At 44.8% G+C, this 19,441-nt stretch overlaps 1 protein-coding gene across 2 annotated transcripts; it reads right to left on the bottom strand.

Moving 5' to 3' along the window:
* Positions 1–407: 407 nt before the first annotated feature.
* Slc38a5 (solute carrier family 38 member 5) lies at positions 408–9,463 on the bottom strand. Of its 2 annotated transcripts, none has more exons than XM_085684308.2 (16): positions 9,389–9,463; positions 8,986–9,041; positions 8,824–8,899; positions 8,162–8,277; positions 7,995–8,068; positions 7,235–7,327; positions 7,044–7,122; positions 4,494–4,576; positions 4,051–4,109; positions 3,813–3,941; positions 3,559–3,638; positions 2,839–2,939; positions 2,500–2,615; positions 1,634–1,778; positions 1,440–1,543; positions 408–840 (listed from the first exon to the last, which is right to left on the bottom strand). In XM_085684308.2, the coding sequence occupies exons 2-16, from the start codon at positions 9,036–9,038 to the stop codon at positions 739–741; spliced, it is 1,410 nt and encodes a 469-aa protein (XP_085540434.1). In that variant the 5' UTR covers positions 9,039–9,041; positions 9,389–9,463; the 3' UTR covers positions 408–738. The 2 variants fall into 2 exon arrangements, with proteins under 2 accessions (XP_085540434.1, XP_048317307.1); XM_048461350.3 differs by having other exon boundaries at positions 8,986–9,039; positions 9,342–9,448.
* Positions 9,464–19,441: the final 9,978 nt, after the last annotated feature.

Here is a 19,441-nt window from a genome sequence, read left to right as displayed (position 1 = left end):
GGCAGGTGCACTTACCTGCTGAGCGATCTTACCAGACCAGAAAATGCTAGTCTTCTTTTGATTTTTTTAAATACTTTAGAAATTTGCAAAACGTTTTTAGTCCAAGGACCACCCAGAAGTAGGAAGCAGACCAAAGTTAGACCATTTTTCTCTCTTGTACGGAAGCACTATGATCTGTTTGGTCCATGGCTCTATCTATGGCACTTGGGACATTCACTGCTATATTCCCAAGCTCACAGTCACTGCTGAGTAAGTAAATGGGCACGTGATCGGGTTGAGTGCAGTCACCGGAGGAATGGAGAAAAGAGGGAACAGATGAGAAAGAACACAGTTCCACTCATAGCCTCAGTTTACCCCTGCCTTCACTTGGGCTTGTTTCTTCCAATAAGTCATTGAGAAGACCAGGATTTCATTCAGCATCTTTATTCTTCCCTTTGAGCCCCAGGATAACCCTGACAACAGCTTCATCTAGAAAGTGAGGACTATATTGGGTAAGAACCCTTCTAAGGACCTGGCCTCCCCTCCTCCTCTCATGGGGTTGGCAGTAGAATTAAGGCAACTCTAGGGAGAAGGAAAGCGGACTACTCTACAGCCTCGACTGTCCCCATCTCTGGCAGCAATGTTGATAGAGACCAGCCACCTCCACATCCCATGCAGGAGGGACTCGGGAAAGTGACTTGGACGCCCTCATATACATGCCTGTGAACATGGGGACTGAGTGAGGCAGGCCAGGCCAGGTCAGTGTCCAGACATACGGCTCTGGCCTGTGGCCCAGTTGGCAAACATAAAGCCCAGGCTGATGGCCATGAAGAGGACTCCCAGGACGCCAAAACACAGGGCCTGTGAGCAAGAGGAAGAAAAGGTGGAGTTGGCCAGGATCACCCACCAAAGCATTCCAGAGAATGCTCTTGAACCCCTCTCAGGCAAAGCCCCATCCATTCCTGGCCCTCCTCTATTCTCCTGGCCCTCAAAGCAAGCATCTATCCCATCTTTTCAGAACCTTCTGGGAATTAATTCCCTCCATCACCTTTACAGCGTGTCGCTGCCTCTCTCCCCAGTGGTGCTCCCTCCATCTATCTGAAGAGTCCTCTCTCCATACTAGTCCTCTCCCCAATTTGCAGTGCTGGACACAGACCCTAGAGATTCAAAAATGCTAGGGAAGCCCGCTGCAATTGAACCACAAGCTTAGCCTACCAGTTCCTTCTAGAGGGTTCTCTCTCTTCCCAAATGTTGCTTGTGTTCTGTCTATTCTATCTACTCTACCCCTTCCGAAGACAATCACCTTCACTCTTTCTCACAACCTGTCCCTCTTCCTGGATGCTCCTTCCTCTCCTAACCTCATCTTGATACTGCTCCTTTCATTTCTAGCCCTCTTGGAGCAAGTGGTTGCTCTTCAGAATGCTACTTCTGTCCCCAGCACTCCTTCCTGAAATACTCACCTGGATCTTGGGCCAGGAAAGTAAGGGTTCCACCTCGGAAGGAACAATACGTAGATAGAAGACACTGGGAAGGATGAAGATGAGGCTAGGGGCTGAGGTAGACCCTAAAGGACAGAAGAAGACAGCAATCAACCTAAGTCTGAAGGCAAGGCCCATATTAGCTAGGGCAAGGAACTGAGGTTGAAGATACTGACCAATAAACCCAAAGATATCTCGGATGGTTGGCACACAAATGACAAGGACATTGACCAAAATCAGCAGGATCAGGGCTATGGCCACATGTCGTGGCCAGCTGAAGGCCTTGCTTGGGAAGAGCAGCTGCTGTAGGGCTCGGCGGATCTGCAGGTAAGGAAGGGGAGGACAGGGATCAGGACTCACATGCTGTCCCCTCTGGCATGTGATCCTATCTGTCTCTACCAAGTCCAAGATCCTTGATTTCCTACCCCACTATCAATGCCTTCAGCCTGCCTGATCAGGTATTCATGCCTCTACCTCAACAGGCCACGTCTCCTTCTTCCATATAACTCTATCGTTGCTTCCACCACTACGGAAATCCTGTCTCCTCTTTTGTTCATCTCCACCTCCCCCTCTGACCGTAACCTATCCTTTTACCCTGTCTGAAAACCCTGTCTCTCTCACTATCTCACTATCTCTACCACCCTGTTCCTTCTTTATTAGCCCAGACAGGCCTCAAACTCAACACTGTAGCTAAGAATGACCTTGAACTCCTAATCCTCCTGTCTGTACCTCCAGAGAACTAGGATTATGGGCATGCACCCCTATATACTATTTAATACAGTGCTAGGAATCTCACACAGGGCTTCATGTACGTTAGGAAGCACTCTGCAAACAGAGCTACATACCTGGCCCCAGGTCCCCTTTTGTCCAGCCATCTGTTTTTGCCTTCTCTGTTTACCAGGCCCGTTCTTATATGTCTATTTTTGCTCCCTCCACCTACCCATCTGCTCCTATCTCCACCTTCTTTCCAAACATGCAAGTTTCTTCCCGCTGCTCATCCCCTTATTCCTTCACTCCCCAGGCCTTCCTTGCCCCCACTCACAGGGAACAGCACAACCGGCACAGTCAGGGTTACAGCAAGCAGCACAGCCAGACGCACACAAAGAATGAGCAGATCCTCCTGGGTGTACATTTCCAGCATCTCTGCCTTCACAGTGCCTGGAACAGGGGGAGGGTACACAAGATACAAGAACACTAGGCTCAGTAGCCCCGAAACCATGACACATGTGGTGATAAAATCTACACACATGATGATGATGTTTACTCTACTTTTTGAAAACAGATAGGCCTGAGGTCCTGGAGGGCAAAAACTCAGAGGCTTCTGCCCTAGCCCAGGCTTGGACTCTACCCATGGCCCACCCATGGCCCCAGCCACACTCACTGTAGAAGGTCAGGTATCCAAAGGTAGCTGTGAGTCCATACATGATGAACATAGCCCCAATGGACATGTTAGCCACAGCTTGCATCCTGCGCTGGGAGGGCCTGAAGTGTATAGATCATGGAACTGTCATGGCCATACCCTTGAACTTGTGTACCCTCAAAACTGGCTCCCATCCTCCAGAGTCTCCCTCCTCCTAGGACTGACAATGATCAATTGGTATACCCTGACACTCCATCTCTGCCTCCCTGGGGTAACTAGCCAAGCCTCCCCTATCTATCCATCTATATCTCTGCCCCTATGACCATCTCTGCCTTTTCCTCCATCTGACATCTATACTGCCCCCTTCTGTCTGATCCTCTAAAATCCCCAGTCCTGCCTCCCTTCTGTCCACCTGTCTCTCTCCAGCCATCGGATCATCCTTGATTCCTCAGCCTCATCTTTGGAGACCATCACCTCTTCCATCTACTCATCTGATCCCTGCCTCCCAGCTCTGTCCACTCACATTTATTCTGGGCATTAGAAGAGTGTACTGCTTAAATCCAGTCAGTATATAGTCACTTCTCTGCCTCCCTGAGGTTTCATAAACACTCCAAATCCCTCCTTTGTCAAAACCAGCCACCCTCAAGATACCATACCAGGGTTGCTATGGAGACTGCCAGACATTATGGCTACTGCCCCCTTTAAATGGCTGATCACAACGCCCCTCTACTCTCTACTCACCGGCATAGCTCTGTGTAGATGGGCAGCACCTCAGGATGGCAGACAAAGGCAAAAGCCATAATGGGGACCGTGTAAGACATCTGGGGAATGGTCCATGAACATAGAATTAGAACCCCTAGAGTACTCCCCATTACCTTTAAAGTAGGGCACATGACACAGCCCCCAAAGCCCAGTACTCTGATAAAAAAATGAAATGTTGGGATAGGGCAAGAGGGCCCAGTGTGGTACAAGCTCCTACCTGCCTGCATACCTACCTGTGAGTCAACTGTGAACAGCTTGGCCTCACAGCTGCTGTTAAACCCCTGGATGGAAGGCTGTTCACCCTCCACTGCTGTGTCATTGTGGCTCACATCACAGCCAAGCTGGAACTTCTTATAGATGACCTGGGTATTCCGAGTAAGGACACAAAGTCGCAAAGGAGGTTTTGCCTATGTCTCAGTGTCTCAAACTCTCCCCGGCCGCCTCCCGCCATTCATGTCCTTGCTGACTTACCGAAACGAGGAAAAACAACATGCAGGTCAGAGAGAGGCTGCTTGTATACCCCAAGTAGCCTACAAGAAGTGATAACAGAGCCTTGGAAATCAAGGAACTCAGTACACTGAACACCAAAGCCTTACTCTGTCCTTCGAATACGCTTCCATTTCCACCTGAACCAACCTCCCTCTATAGAAAACTCCTACCAGTCTGCTAAAAGTCAAATCAGACAAGCCCTCCCCACCCTCTCAGCATTCCATAACCATTGAAAATGTATCTTTTTTTCAGACTGGCAATATAGCCCAGTGGTATTACACTTGCCTAGTCTGTGTACACTCCTGGGTTCAGTCTCCAGGACCAAAATAAAAACAAAGTCATATGGAAAATAATAAGGGCCTTTTCTACTTAGTGCCCAAGCCCTGACCCTGCCACCCGACGACCAAGCCAGGAAGCCTCCTTACCCAGGTGTTTCATGAGAGCCAGAGGCAAGATGATTAGAAAGCTGACCATGATAATGAGGAGGTTTCCCTTCAAGAACCAGTCCCTGGGTAGAGAAGAAGATTCCAGCACCCACATCAGATGGCTCGCAAAGGCCTAAGTTTCACTTCCTAACTTTCAGTTCTGACTTTCTCTTCTGGCCTCTGGGGCCACCGTGCAAATGTGGTACACATACATATATTTCGACAAAGATCTAAATCAAGTAAATATTTTTTAAACTTAGGGCTGGGGAGATGACTTGGTTGATACAGTGCGTGCTAGGCAAACGTGAAGACCTGAGTTTGGAGCCCCAGCTCTCAAGCCACAGCGCACATCTGTAGTCCCAGCACAGTGGAGGTGGAGACAGAAGGATGCTGTGAACTTTCTGGCACACTGGTATAGCCTAATTGGTAAGCTTCAGGTTCAGTCTCCAAAACATAAGGTAAAGGGAGATAAAAGAGACACTTGAGACCAATTCTGGTCTTTACACGCATGTACACACATGTGCACATACATAAGAACACACACATACGCCAGGCGGTGGTGGTGCATGCCTTTAATTCCAGCACTCGGGAGGCAGAGGCAGGTGGATCTCTGTGAGTTTGAGGCCAGCCTGGTCTACAAGAGTTAGTTCCAGGATAGGCTCCAAAGCTACAGAGAAACCCTGTCTCGAAAAACCAAAAAATAAAAAATAAAAAAATAAAATAAAATAATAAAAGAACACACACATACAACACAAACACCCTTTGAGTGTCTGTGTTCCAGGCATTCACATTTTCTTCTTCTATCAAATAAACAGAATTGAATAGAGTAAATCTTGGTTACATACACATGGGACTTAATTGTAATTGCTATGGCAGGGGGACGTCTTTCACTGGTAAAAGCACTTGCCTGGCATATGCAAAGGTCCCAGGTTTGAACCCCAGCAAGGTGGAGAAAAAAAGAAAACTCAGACATACCTAGTCATAGCTGGATGGTCTCAGAATCAAGCCAACCATTTCACAGGATACACACAGATAATAGAAAAGAAACACTTCTTCGGCTTGGCACATAAAACTGTCAGACAGGCACATAAAACTATCCCGGAGTTTAACTGTCAAAACCACACATGTATACCAAAGTCCATAGGACTACTAAGTAGAATAAGAGCTGGTTCCTAAACATACAAATATGTCTGTCAAGATATACAGAGGCTAGCCGGGCGGTGGTGGCACATGTCTTTAATTTCAACACCCGGGTTGGGGGTCAGGCAGAGACAGACAAATCTCTGTGAGTTCAAGGCCAGCCTGGTCTACAGAATGAGTTCCAGGACAGGTGCCAAAGCTACAGAGAAACCCTGTCCCAAAAAAATAAATAAATACACACACAGAGGCACTAGGCCAAGTGGTGCAACCTGTAATCCCAGCCCTTGAGAAGCCAAGACAAATTCCAGGCCAACCTAGGCTACAAAACAAAACCCCATCTCAGAAACATATCTAGAAAGCCAGACATGGCGGTGCGTGCCTGTAATCCCAGTACTTGGGCAGCAGCTCTCCGTGAGTTCAAAGTCAGACTGATCTACAAAGTGAGTTCCAGGACAGCCAAGGCTGTATAGAGAGACCCTCTCTCAAAACAACAACAACCAAAAGGTATACAGAGGGACTCGGAAGTGTGTAGTTCAGTGGCTGAGTACTTGCCTGGTACGCATGAGGCCTCAGGTTCTATTCACATTTAAAAAAAATACAAACAAATAGAGGCAGAAAGCTGTATGCAAGTGAAGAAAAGCACAGATATGTGCACAAATGAACATACTCGGAATCCCACTGTACGTATAGAAAATAACGGGGAGCTGTGCCAGTAGTATGAATCTGGATTCTAACAGTCTGAGCATATACATGGTTGCAGCCACAATCAAAAGGACTTGCACAGTTACAATTCCCTGAGCACGCACACCCACAGCCCGAGAGGATCTGCTACACAGTAATCGCCAAAGCAAACAGGAGATGGAGTTGACAGAGCGCACATAGTTGACACGACACACAGACCACTAGAGTCAGCAATCACACGTTTAGAGCTAGATAGAGCCCAGCAGCCTGATGAACCCTGAATTAGTTAAACAGGGAAAAATGAGAGTAGCCAAATGTCAAACACACATGGTTGGGATCAATTGCAGCATACAGGACCCAGCTGTTATCCATCACGTGGCTGACCAGAGAGAATCAGCGAGCACAGCAGTCAAATCCAGAGTCCACATCTACTCTATCTGTACGTTATATGCATCTACACACACATATGGTCAGCATCAGCATACACCAGGCATACAGAGACCGCCGCCAGCCAGAATCAGCCTGAAGAAGTCTCAGAATCAGCACGTGGTCTACTATAGTCCTGTGGAGAGCTATAGTCACATGTAATATTGACTCCTAATACACGGGACTCATAGTCTCGGTTAACCTGAAACGGAGCCCCTGGGAGCCAGGTGGACAGAGTTGGAGATGTTTGCTGGAACTCACCAGGTAGAGTCCCGGTCAGCCAAGGAGGTTTTGTGTACTCACCCCTCAGGGTCCATGTGCAGGAAGGTGCCAATAACCAGAGGGAGTTCAGATTTGATGATGAACAGGTAACTGGACATAGCTGGTGCAGATGGAGACTATCAGGATTCCCCCCGCTCTGCGTCAGACCACCCAGAGAAAAGCCCACCTCATTCCACCCTCTTCCCCCTAGTTGACCCTCCCCAAGTCCTCACCCCCAACATTGTGCAGACAGATGATGACGGCCACCACCACTTTCCCAGCAGGCCCGAACGCCCTCTGTCCCAGCTGCTCATAGGCTCGGATGCCTGCAAAGGGGGAGGCAGGGAAGAACAGCCTGTGAGTTTGGGGAAGCCAGGCTAGGTGAGAGAGGTGTGCTTCGGCTGTGACTAACAGAGGACTCAGGTGAGGACTGTGCAGCTTAGGGTAGAATTTCTGAGTAGAATCCGGCAGATGGTATCTGAGGCCAGGGAGACATTAAAAGCTGAGAGTAAAGTGTTGGGGTTTGGGAGGCAGACTATGAACTGAGGGAGAGAATCCTGGAACCTTGGACATCGGGGGTCTGAGGATTTCAGAACTGGTTTCCAGGTTAAGAGGACCCAAAGACTGAGGGATAGGAGTTAGAGGTGGAATGGAGTAGTCTAGGAGTGGTCTGGTGGGGAAGGTCCTAGGTCAGACTACGGGATGGATAGTAGGAGTTGGGAAGTGATGATCTAGGAGCCCAGATAAAGACTGAGGGCTAGGGATGAATATGGAATCTGTCACATGGGAAGTTGAGTGTGGGAACTGGAGTGCTGAGTTTAGGGTCTGAGGTCAGAGTAGTCTTGCCCAGAGTCAGATTTGAATTGCAATCAGACATTAGGAAGTAGATCTGGGTCTGGAGCTCAAGATCTGAGCTGAGGTCTGGATTGGAATCTGGAGTCTGAGGTCAAGAGAGGATGAGATGAAAATGGGGACCTAGGACGGGAGTCTCACCGACAACACTGGCGCAGGTCAGCAGGAGGTGGATCGAGTAAGAGGACAGGAGGGCAATGCACAGCAGCAGGGCCCTGGAAGAGGGGGCATAGCTCAGTCTTGGCCCAGGCCTCCCATTTCGCCGGGCACACCACTGACCACCCCCCAAAGGCTACCTATAGACTCACAGAAAGAAGATGACTCCCGTGTGGGCCATGGCATAAGCCAGCCCCAGGATGCCGCTCCCCATGATGGCATTGCTGAGGTTGAACACGGACATTCCGAATGATGTCTTCCCCTCAAACTGTTGGCAAGGGGCAAAGTCCAGCACACATCGGGGAAGGGGAAAATGGGACAAGAGACTAGAGCTGGAGCCAGGGAAGGAAGGGCAGGAAGATTAAGACAGCTGAGAAGGGAGACATCCAGGAGGAGTGATGGGAAGCAAGAGGAAGCTGAAAGAGAAAGAGAGTTCATGGGAAGAAACTGGAAACATAGCTTCGAAAAGAAAATGTAGGAGAAAGTCTGGAGGGAGCAGCTGGAAATGCAAGGGGGCTGCGGGGGAGGATCTGGAGATAAGAAACAAAAGAAAAGAGGAGGGGAACAGTAGGGGGCACAAAGCCTAAGAGACTATTTAGGGAGGCAGGGGCAATAGGTGAGAAAGGAGAAAGTAGGCAATAGAGAGAGTAGAGCGGGGGTACTTGGGGAAACGGAGTATCTGGAGATGGCAGCGACTAAGGAGCCAATAGCTGGGGCAGGGAGATAGCTAGGCAGGAGAGCAGCTAGGGAGGAGAAGGAGTTGGAATCAAGATAGGGGAGGTGAGACTTCAACAGAACCTGTGGGCTTACTTACATCCATGAACTGGACAGGTTTCCTCCCAGGAGCAGTACCATGGGTGGGCAGGAAGCCCTCACGTTCCTGCCTGTAGCTGGATAGATGGGGCAGGAAACCGAGGCTCATGAAAAGGTAACCCCGACCTCTCCCCCACAAACCTCCTTGGAGTCCCCCACTCACCCCTCAGCACCCGCAGAGAGGGCTCCGTTCATCTTTGGATCCTGAATTTCCATCCTGCTGGCAAAGAAATGGGATAGGAGGGTCAGGAAAGGAGCAAAGGGGACTAGAAAGTGAGGAGGGTTAGAGGAAGGGGAGAGGAGACCGACGGATGGAAAGGCAGAGAGACAAACCGGAACAGAGAGAAATGAGGGGCAAAGGAGAAAATGGAGAGTTGAGAAAGGTAGGAGAGAGAGAAAGAGAGATGAAGATCAGGGGAGGAGAAACGAAAACAACCTCTCAGAAAGACCCGGAGAAAAGAAGGCAAAGAGAGATAAATAGAGGGAGGGAGAGACACGGAAAGATACAGAGAGACCCACCCCACAGCACATGAAATGGCCATTTGGAGTAGGAAATAGACTTTCCTCCCACAAGGCGAACTCTGTCTCTCACGGTGTCTGCCTTTTTCTGTCTCTCTGTCCCCGATCTCCCGCCCCCACCTCCCTCCGGCTGGCTCTTAGCTGGGACACGTGTCACCTGTCTGCCCCACCCCTCCTAGCGCCGCCCTGCCCCCCCAGCTTAGAGACCCCAGCCCCAATGCTGCAAACTGCTTTTAATTTCAGTTCTAAATATCTTCACCAGAGACTGCAAATTGAAGTGCCCCTCTTCCTGGGACAGAAATGACTGACCCATATGCAAGTGTGACTGGGTAGTGGAGCGCTTTCAGTCCTCAGGACTACAAAGAAAAAAGAAACTGACCCAGGGACTCCCATTGAACTTCCCTTCAAGGTTCTAGAGAAATTTTCTATGATCCCCTGTCAATTCTTAAACTCTCTTCTCCTGGAAGAAATGGTTTGGGAGACATTTCCAGACTTGGAACACTTTCTGGGCTTGGAGTACCTCAGAAACCAGTAAGACTTTAAATATTTCCCCCTCCTGATAACGAGCTGCCAACAAGACCCAAGTCCCCTTCCCAGGTCCTCACGTGTTTCTCAAGGTTAGAGTGGCTTTGCAATCTCTATGCAAACCTGGAAACTCTGTCTTTTTTAATTAGCATTTGTAAATTGTAGAAAATAGTGGCTTTCATTATGACATTTCATATATGTTTGAAATATGCTTTGATCGTCTTCATTCCCCTATTGCCGTATCCTGCTCTGCTTCCCACTGTTTTCCTTCCTCTACCTCCAAGCCCTCCTTCTGCTTTCATGTATTATCTCTACTGTTTTCCTTTTTACTTTATTATTGTGACATGTATACATACATATATAAATACAACCTGCTGAGTCTCTTTAGTGTGGCTTGAATGTATATGTTTTCAGGACTGACCACTGGTATTGCATAATCAATTGAGGAGCTCATCCCTGAGGATGACCGATTCTCCCTCCTTCAACAGTCACTGACTGCCTGTAACAATTATGACTTCATTTACAACAGGGCCTTTTGCCATTTTCCCCATCTATATGAACTGATGTCATTGTATAGGCAACCATACTATGGAAAGTGTATGAGTGTAGCTTCCTTGTTGGATATAGTCTCTCAGCCAAAGCCCTGAACCTCTTATTCTTACCACCTTTCTGACCCCCCCTTCTATGATGTTCTTCAAGCCTTAGATGTAAAGGTTGTGTTGTATGTGTATCAATTGGGAATGAGCACATGATGGTCAGTTACTTGTTCTCTGCATTTTGATCAGTTATGGCTTCCTATAATGCTCTCCTTCTGCAGCAAAAGAACTTTCTTTGATGAAGAATGAGAGTTACACCTGCCTGTGGTTAAAAGGATAACTACTTAGAATGCAAATCGAAATTATACTGGTATCAGAAATGGGCACTAGTGCTTTCTCCTCTGGGTTCCATGACCTTACTAGCCATGGGAAAGTTGGCTAGGTTTACAGTGCCAGGCTTGAATTCTCTCCTGTTGATAGCCTTAAGTCCAATTAGACAGTTGTTGATTACCCCCAAAATAGAAGTGCCACTATTGCACTTTTGAATGCATCTGGGAGGCAAACAAGAACAATGACAATAAGCCTATATTGTTTTAGGAGTCTCTTGCACTTCCCTGAGCAATGACTTGTAAGGAAGCTTCTCAATTCTGAACTGAGGATTTTGTTACATAGACTATGGCCCTTGTAAGAAGCGTTATCACCCCTAATGGTGTAACTTCATTTAAATGTGTATGAGTGTGTGTATGCATGTATTTGTGTGTGTGTGAGTGTGTGCGTGCGTGCTTGTGTAATTGTGTAATTTGGGGGGGGGGGTTTCAAGACAGGGTTTCTCTGTAGCTTTGACTGTCCTGGAATTTACTCTATAGACCAGGTTAGTCTCAAACTCACTGTGATCCACCTGCCTCTGCCTCTGCCTCCTGAGTGCTGGGATTAAAGACGTGGGCCACCATTGCCCAGTTTATCACATGTAATTTTAGGTAAATATAAAATAATAATTGCCTGTGACTTTTTCAAGCATATTTAGTGTCATTTATCCCTCCTCTTTCCCTCTCCCGCTGTAATGCCCTCCTCCACAGTTAAACCCCCCTTTTCTCGTTTCCCCCTCATAGAACACCTATGACCTGCTATTTCTCTCTTTAGAGCTCTCTCACCCTTCATTCCCTGTCTTGGTCCTCCTCCTTTTTTTCTTTCCTGGTTTCTTTGGTTATACCAGGTTATATACTCATATTCAAAAATTCAGAACTAGTAACCACAAAGAAAAGAGAGCATGTGAAGTTTGTCTTTCTGGGTCTGGTTACCTCACTTGGCACAGTATTCTCTATTACCATCCATTTACCTACAAACTTCATGATTTCACTTTTCTTTGCAGCTAAATAGTATTCCATAATGGATATGTATCACATTTTCATTAATCCATTCATCAGGAGAGGACATTTAGGTTGTTTCTATTTCTAGCTAGAAATTGCTGCATGCGGGTGACAGTAGTGTGACTTGGTCTGTTTGTGGAACTCATGGCAGTGAGACCAGGATCTATCCCTGACATATGAGCTGGCTTTTTGAAGCCCATTCCCTATGGAGGGATGCCTTGCTCAGACTTGATGCAGGGGGGAGGGGCTTGGTCTTGCCAGGCTTTGTTGACTCCCCATGGGAGGCCTTACCCTTTCTGAGGAATGGATGGGGGTGGGCTGGGGGGAGGGGTGGGAAGCAGGAGGAGGGGGAGGGGTAACTGTAGTTGCTATGTAAAATGAATAATAATAATATAAAAGAATTTCAATGAGTATTGAATAGAGTTGCAATGAACAGGAAGTTGAGTGAAAAAGTCCACAGAATGGGTGAGGATCTTTACCAGCTACACAAAAGGACACGAATACTTGGGTAAAATGGACAGGACTAAGATACCCAGTCCTTTGCATATGCCAAGGAGTGGTATAGCTGGATCACATGATAGATTTCTTTTTAGCTTTTTGAGAATTCAAAATTCTGATTTCCACCAATTCCATCAATAGCGAATAACGGAAGTTATCTCTTACTCCATATCCCCTCCAGCATTTATTGCCAGTTTTCTTGATAGCCATTCTGACTGGAGTAAATGAAATCTCAGAGTAGTCTTGATTTGTGTTTCCCTAATTGCTAAGAATATTAAACACTTTTGAAGATATTCCTTAGCCATTTTTATTTTTTCCTTTGAGAACTCTCTGATCCATACCCCTTCCGTTTTTCAATTTGAGACAAGGTCCTAGCTACTGAGAGCTCGTTATGTAGACCAGACTGGCCTCAAACTCATAAGAGATCTGTCTGTTTCTGCCTCTCAAGTGCCACCATGACTAGCTTCATAGCCCGGAAAAAAAAAAAAAAAAAAACCTGGGTCATTTGTTTTCCTGACTTTGAGTTCTTTATATATTCTGGATATCAATCCTCTACCAAGTGTATAGCTGGCAAAGATCTTTTCGCATTCTGTGGACTCCATCTTTGCTTGTTTCCTTTCATGCAGAGACACTTTTTAGTTCTATGAGGTCCCACTTGTCAATTGCTGGTTTTAACTTCTCAGCAATGGAGTCCTATTCAGAAAGCCCTCTCCTGCTCCTAGCCTGTACCATGCTGCCCATGTTTTTTTCTGGCAGTTTCAATGTTTCAGATTCCACGTTTAGGTCTTTGCTCCACTTGGAGTTAATTTTTCTGTGGAGTGATAGATACAGATCTAATTTCGTTCTTCTACATGTGGGCATCCGGTTTTCCAAACACCATTTGTTGATGTTGTCTTTTCTCCAGTGTAATTTTTTTTGGGCATCTTTGTCAAATATCAGATGGCTATAGTTAATGTGAACTCGTGTTTAAGTCCCCTATTATACTCCGTTAGCCAACACAGTTTTATTACTATATGTTTTAATTTGCTTTCCGATGCTGTGGCCAAATGCCATGACCAAAAGCAACATGGGTGGGAAAAGGTTTATTTCATATTAATTAGAACTCTCAGGTCACAGTTTACCATAAAGAGAAATCAGGGCAGGAATCTGGAGGTAGGAAGGAACTGAAGCAGAGGCCATAAAGAAATGCTACTTACTGGCTTGCTTCTCTTGGCTTGCTCAGCTTGTTTCTTTACACCTGTTCTGTGGCGGGACCACCCACAGTGAGATGGGGCCTCCCACTCTAATCATTAATTGAGAAAATGCCCTCATAGTTTTGCCTATAAGCCAATATTATGGAAGCCCTTTCCCAATTGAGGTGCCTTTTTTCTAACTGACTCTATCTTGTGAAAAACTGACACGAAAATAACAAAAACACTATAGCACCATGATATACATTGAGGACTGAAATGATAATTCCTCCAGTTCTTCTTGCTCAGTAATGTTTTGGCTATCTTGTAGCTTTGTGTTTCCCTAAGAATTTTAGGATATTTTTTCTATTTCTGTGAAGAATGTTGTGGGGATTTTTATTGGGGTTGCATTGAATCTGTAAGTTGCTTTTGGTAAAATGGTCATTTTTTACAATGGTATTTCTACCAGTCTATGAGCATGGGAGATCTTTCCATTTTCTAGTGCCTTCCTCAATCTCATTCTTCAGAAACTGAAGGTTTTCATTATAGATGCCTTCTCTCCCTTGGTTATGTTTATTCTTAGATATTTTTAGGCTGTAATGAATGGGATTAGGTCTATGATCCGATTTCTCAGTATGCTTGTTGTTGATGTATAGAACGCCTACTAATTTTTTAAAAGTATTCATTTATTTATTATATATACAATACGCTGTCTGTGTGTATGCCTGCAGACCAGAAGAGGGCACCAGACCACATTACAGATGGTTGTGAGCCACCATGTGGTTGCTGGGAATTGAACTCAGGACCTTTGGAAGATCAGTCAGTGCTCTTAACCTCTGAGCCATCTCTCCAGCCCAAGCCTACTAATTTTTAAGTTGATTTTGTTTCCTGGCACTTTACTGAAATTGTTAATAATTTCTAGAAGTTTTCTGGTGGAATTTTTGGGGTCTCTTATGTATAATATCATATTGTCTGCAAATAAGGATAATTTGACTTCTTTTCCTGTTTGCATCCCTTTGGTTCCCTTCTCTTATTACTCTAGCTAGTGCTTCAAGTATTACATTGAAAAGGAGTGGGGATAGTGAATAACTCTGTCCCCTTCCTGATTTCTATGGGATTGCTTTGAGTTTTTCTCCATTTAGGATAATGCTGGCTGTGGATTTATCATATGTGGCTTTATTGTGTTGGGGCATGTTCCCTTCAGTCCTGCTCTCTAGGGCTTATCATAAAGACGTGTTGGGTTTTGCCAAAGTTTTTTCCTGCATCTGCTGAAATGATCATGTGTTTTTTGTCATTAAGTCCATTTGTATGGATTATTGCATCTGTTGACTTAGGTATTTTGAAGCCTCCCTGTATCTCAAGGATAAAGCCAACTTAATTATGATGAATGATCTTTTTGATATATGCCTATATTGGGCTTGCATTTTATTGAGGATTTTTTGCATCTTTGTTCATCAATAATATTAGTCTATAGTTTTCTTTCTTTCTTGTGTCTTTATATGGTTTGTATATAAAAGTTATACTGACTTCATGGAAGGAGTTTGGAACTGTTCCATTTTGGTTTGGGGGGGTTATGCTGTTGTTTTGTTTTTTGTTTTGTTTTGTTTTTCAAGTCAGGATTTCTCTACATAACCCATCCTGGCTGTCCTGGAACTCTCTTTGTAGATCAGGCTGGCCTCAAACTCATAGAGGTCCACCTGCCTCTGCCTCCTGAGTGCTGAAATTAAAGACGTGCACTACCACAGCCTGGATTTTCTTTCTTTTTTTAAAAAAAAATAATTTAAGACGTATTGGCTGTAGATCTTCTTTGAAAATGTGGTAGAATTCTGCTGTGAATCCGTCTGGGCCTGGACATTTTTTAGTCAGAAGGCTTTCTATTACTGTTTTCATCTCTTCATTGGTTTAAATTGTCAATCTCTCTTAGTTTAATTTTTGTGATTTGGATGAACCTAGAAATTGTCCTTTCTTTTATGTTTTCCAAATTAATGGAGAATAAATTTTTTAAAGTACTCCCTTATAATATTTTGAATTTCAAAGTATCTTTTTGGTCTGCAGATGGCCATTTCTAGGTGTAACCAGTGAGTAGCCAGTTAAAGAATGTTAGCTGGCCAGGCATGGTGGCACACACCTTTAATCTCAGCACTTGGGAGGCAGCAGCAAGCGGATCTCTGTGAGTTCAAGGGCAACCTCACACTCCACACAGTGAGTGTCAGGCCAGCCATAGTTATAAAGTAAGACAAACAAACAACACAAAACAAAGAACAGTGAAGCCAGCATCTTCAGTTTCTCACCTGAGTAGGGTGTCTATGGCTGGGGAAATCTCTTAAGTTTCTTTTAGCATCCACTAGCTACGTTATGTAAAATAGTTGCTTCAAAAACCAAAGGAGTCAACAGTGGAGGGAATTAACTATAAGAAGAGATCTATAACAAACCTACTAAACTACCTGTACTAAGTCGGGCGTTGGTAGTGCATGCCTTTAATCCCAACACTCAGGAGGCAGAGGTAGGTGAAAATCTGTGAGTTCAAGGCCAGCCTGGTCTACAGAGCCAGTTTCAGGACAACCAGGACTGGTACACAGAGAAACCCTGCCTCAAAAAAAAAAAATCAAAAAAAATCCAACTATCTGCACTTTATGATGCCTTTTCATGGAGGTCTGGTATTACCTCTTTAGCCTAATTTTAAAAAAGTGTATTGACCTTATGTAATAAGGTCTGATGCACAGAAAACAGTATGTAAACACAGAACCAGGCAAGAGAAGAATCCTTGGATTTCTTGGATGCACAAGATTGAGTGTTGCCCATTACTGAGGGAGTATTTGTTAAGTCAAGAGAGTTCAGAACGGGGAGAAGACAGATCACATCTTTGTATGCCTCAGTTTATCTGCACAAAGAGATGTGCACGATGAACAGGGGCCCAGAATAACTGAGAGCTAGTCGGGGAGAAGGAAAGAATGAGCAGAAGTTCTGGGAAAGGCAAGGGACAGGAAAGGTGGGGGGCCAGAATCCCAGGAATAAGTTAAAGAGTCCCATAAAGAAGATGGGCCATGGGGGCTGGAGAGATGGCTCAGTGGTTAAGAGCATTGCCTGCTCTTCCAAAGGTCCTGAGTTCAATTCCCGGCAACCACATGGTGGTTCACAACCATCTGTAATGAGGTCCTGGTGCCCTCTTCTGGCCTGCAGACATACACACAGACAGAATATTGTATACATAATAAATAAATAAATATTTAAAAAAAAAAGAAGAAGAAGAAGATGGGCCATGAGGAAGGACCCTGAGAGTAGGACAAAAGCCTGGAGAGATGGCTCAGAGGTTAAGAGCATTGCCTGCTCTTCCAGAGGTCCTGAGTTCAATTCCCAGCAACCACCTGGTGGCTCACAACCATCTGTAGTGAGATCTGGTTCCCTTTTTTGGCCTGAAAGAATACATGCAAGCAGAACACTGTATATGTAATAAATAAATAAATAAATAAATATTTTTTTTTAAAAAAAGTGCAGAAGATCCACCAGGACCCCGACAGTAGGGTGACATATAAAGGGGCCACCAGAATGCTGCTATGAGGACAAAGCTGGGAGGGGCCCCCAGACCTCCAACACAATGTAAAATTGATGAGAGAAAAGCGAACATGAGGGTGGGAAGAGACACAGTTGGACATAAGCTGAGCATCCTAAAGATCAGAGAACAAATGGGAAAGTTAATGACAGACAGGCACTAGGTAAAGGAGTGTCTATGCAATGGAGGGCTTACTATTATTACAATTTTAGAGGAAGTTGTAGAAAAGGGATCATAGAGTTACAGGTAATTTTAATAGAGGTATTATAGATCTCTTTAAAGTTAATCCCACTAAGTAGATTTTGAGTTTTGATCACAAAAATGTTGTCACAGGGACTGGAGAAATGATGCAGCAGTTAAGGGCACTAGTTGCACTTCCAGAAGACCCGGGTTAGATTCCCAGCATCCACATGGTACCTCACAACTGTCTGTAGCTCCAGGTCTAGGAGATTTGACTCCTCTTTCTGGTCTCCCAGTGCTCATATATAATGCAGAAGCATACACACTGGCAAAACACCCATATACATAAAGTAAAAATAAATAAATCTAAAAAACAAAATGCTATCATATATACAGGAAGGTACTAGACTGACTATTTAAAAGGCTAAGATAGCCCAACTAAGATCCTAAGTAATAGAGAAGAGGGTGCCCGAGCTGGCCTTACCCTGTAGCCAGACTGATGAATATCTTAAATATCATCATACAACCTTCATCCAGAAACTGATGGAGACAGAAGCAGAGACCCACATGGGAGCACTGAACTGAGCTCCCAAAATCCAGTTAAAGAGTGGGAGGAGTGAGAATATGAGTAAAGAGGTCAAGACCATGATGGATTCATCCACTGAAACAGTTTACCTGAGCTAATGGGATCTCACCAACTCCAGCCAGACAAGGAAGGAACCAGCACAAGACCAAACTAGTTCCTCTGAATGTAGATGACAGTTGTATGACTGGGGCAGACTGCGAGGCCACTGGCAGTGGCACCAAGATTTATCCTTACTCTCTCTGAGGAGTGGATGGAGGTGGGGGGGGGGGGTGAAGGGAATGAGAGGAGGGAAGGGAGTGGGAACTTGGATTGGTATGTAAAATGAAAAAAGACAGCTTATTTTCTTTTTAAAAAATTAAAAAGTCTGGGGCTGGGGAGATGGCTCAGTGGTTAAGAGCACTGATTGCTCTTCCAGAGGACCTGGGTTCAATTCCCAGCCACCACATGGCAGCTCAAAACTCTCTGTAATTCTACTTCCAGGAGACCCAACACTCATGGCAAAACACCAACGTACATAAAAAATAAAATAAAAATATAAAAATTTTTTTAAAAAAATTAAAAAGTCAAAAAGAAGACTAAGATAGACTAGGCAGTGGTGGTGCACGCCTTTAATCCCAGCACTCAGGAAGCAGAAGCAGATGAGATATTCTAACTTAGAAGAATTCATGTATGGGTACCCCCAAAATAAGATAGAGAACCTGGGTAAACGAGGTTATGCCAGAAGGTGCTGAAATTATCTTTACTTGTAAATTTATCAGACTTAAGATTAGTCATTTTTAATCGCTGAAGAATAACTCAGCAAAAATTTAAATATTTAGGATTTAAGAAGTCTAAAAGTATGGCCCTTTCCCATAGCTAAATATACAGGACTGAAGGTCATAGGCACAGTGAAATTTTGTATAACCAACCAAATTTATATAGATTTACGTTGTTGTCCCATGAAGTGTCTAGGATCACTATGAAATTTAGCCCATGGGAAAATATAAAAACAGTATTTGGAGAAATCTAATCACAGGGTTTTAAAATCTCATTTAGTGTTAGGCAGTGGTAGCACACGCCTTTAATCCCAGCACTCAGGAGACAGAAGTAGGCAGATCTCTGTAAATTTGAAGCCAGCCTGGTCTACAGCGCAAGTTCCAGGATAGCCAGAGCTCACAGAGAAACCCTGTCTTGAAAAAAAAAAGAGAGAAAGAAAGAAAGAAAGAAAGAAGAAAAAGGATCTCATTTAGTAAAAGGATAAAATAAAATTCTCATTTTTTTTACAACAACTCGAATGTGCTTGGTGCCCACAGGGGTCAGAAGAGAGCATCAGATCCCACTGGAGTTACAGATGGTTGTGAACCACGATGTGGGTATTGGGAATGAAACCTGGGTCTCTGCAAGAAGAACCAGTGCTCCCAACCACTGAGCCTAAGCTCCAGCCCTAAAATCTATGTTTTTGCAAGATAGTTTTTGTAAACACTACTAAGATTTGATAAGAATTAGTAAGAGAAGATCAATACTTAAGATGATCTTGTTGTAAATAGAGAATTGGGCTTCAATTTTATCTGGATATACCAGATATTAGAAGTTAAAATAGTTAGAACTATATTATAACCATCCTTTGTAAATTTTATGTAAAAATCTTTTTATGGGAGCTGGAGAGGTGGCTCAGAAGTTAAGAGAACTTGACCGCTCTTCCAGAGGACC

This window comes from Myodes glareolus, chromosome X, assembly GCF_982192425.1.
Source record: "Myodes glareolus chromosome X, mMyoGla1.1, whole genome shotgun sequence".
Taxonomy (NCBI): Eukaryota; Metazoa; Chordata; class Mammalia; order Rodentia; family Cricetidae; genus Myodes; species Myodes glareolus.
Note: the sequence above shows the minus strand (reverse complement) of the source record. Positions and strands in the feature narration are given on the sequence as shown.

Coding starts and splice junctions, on each gene's coding strand:
- Slc38a5 (XM_048461350.3), bottom strand. CDS start 9,364: ATGGCCATTTCATGTGCTGTGGG. Junction 4,577..7,043: donor CTGCACATGGACCCTGAGGG/GTGAGTACACAA, acceptor TTCTCTACCCAG/GGACTGGTTCTTGAAGGGAA. Junction 2,940..3,558: donor ATCTACACAGAGCTATGCCG/GTGAGTAGAGAG, acceptor TATACACTTCAG/GCCCTCCCAGCGCAGGATGC.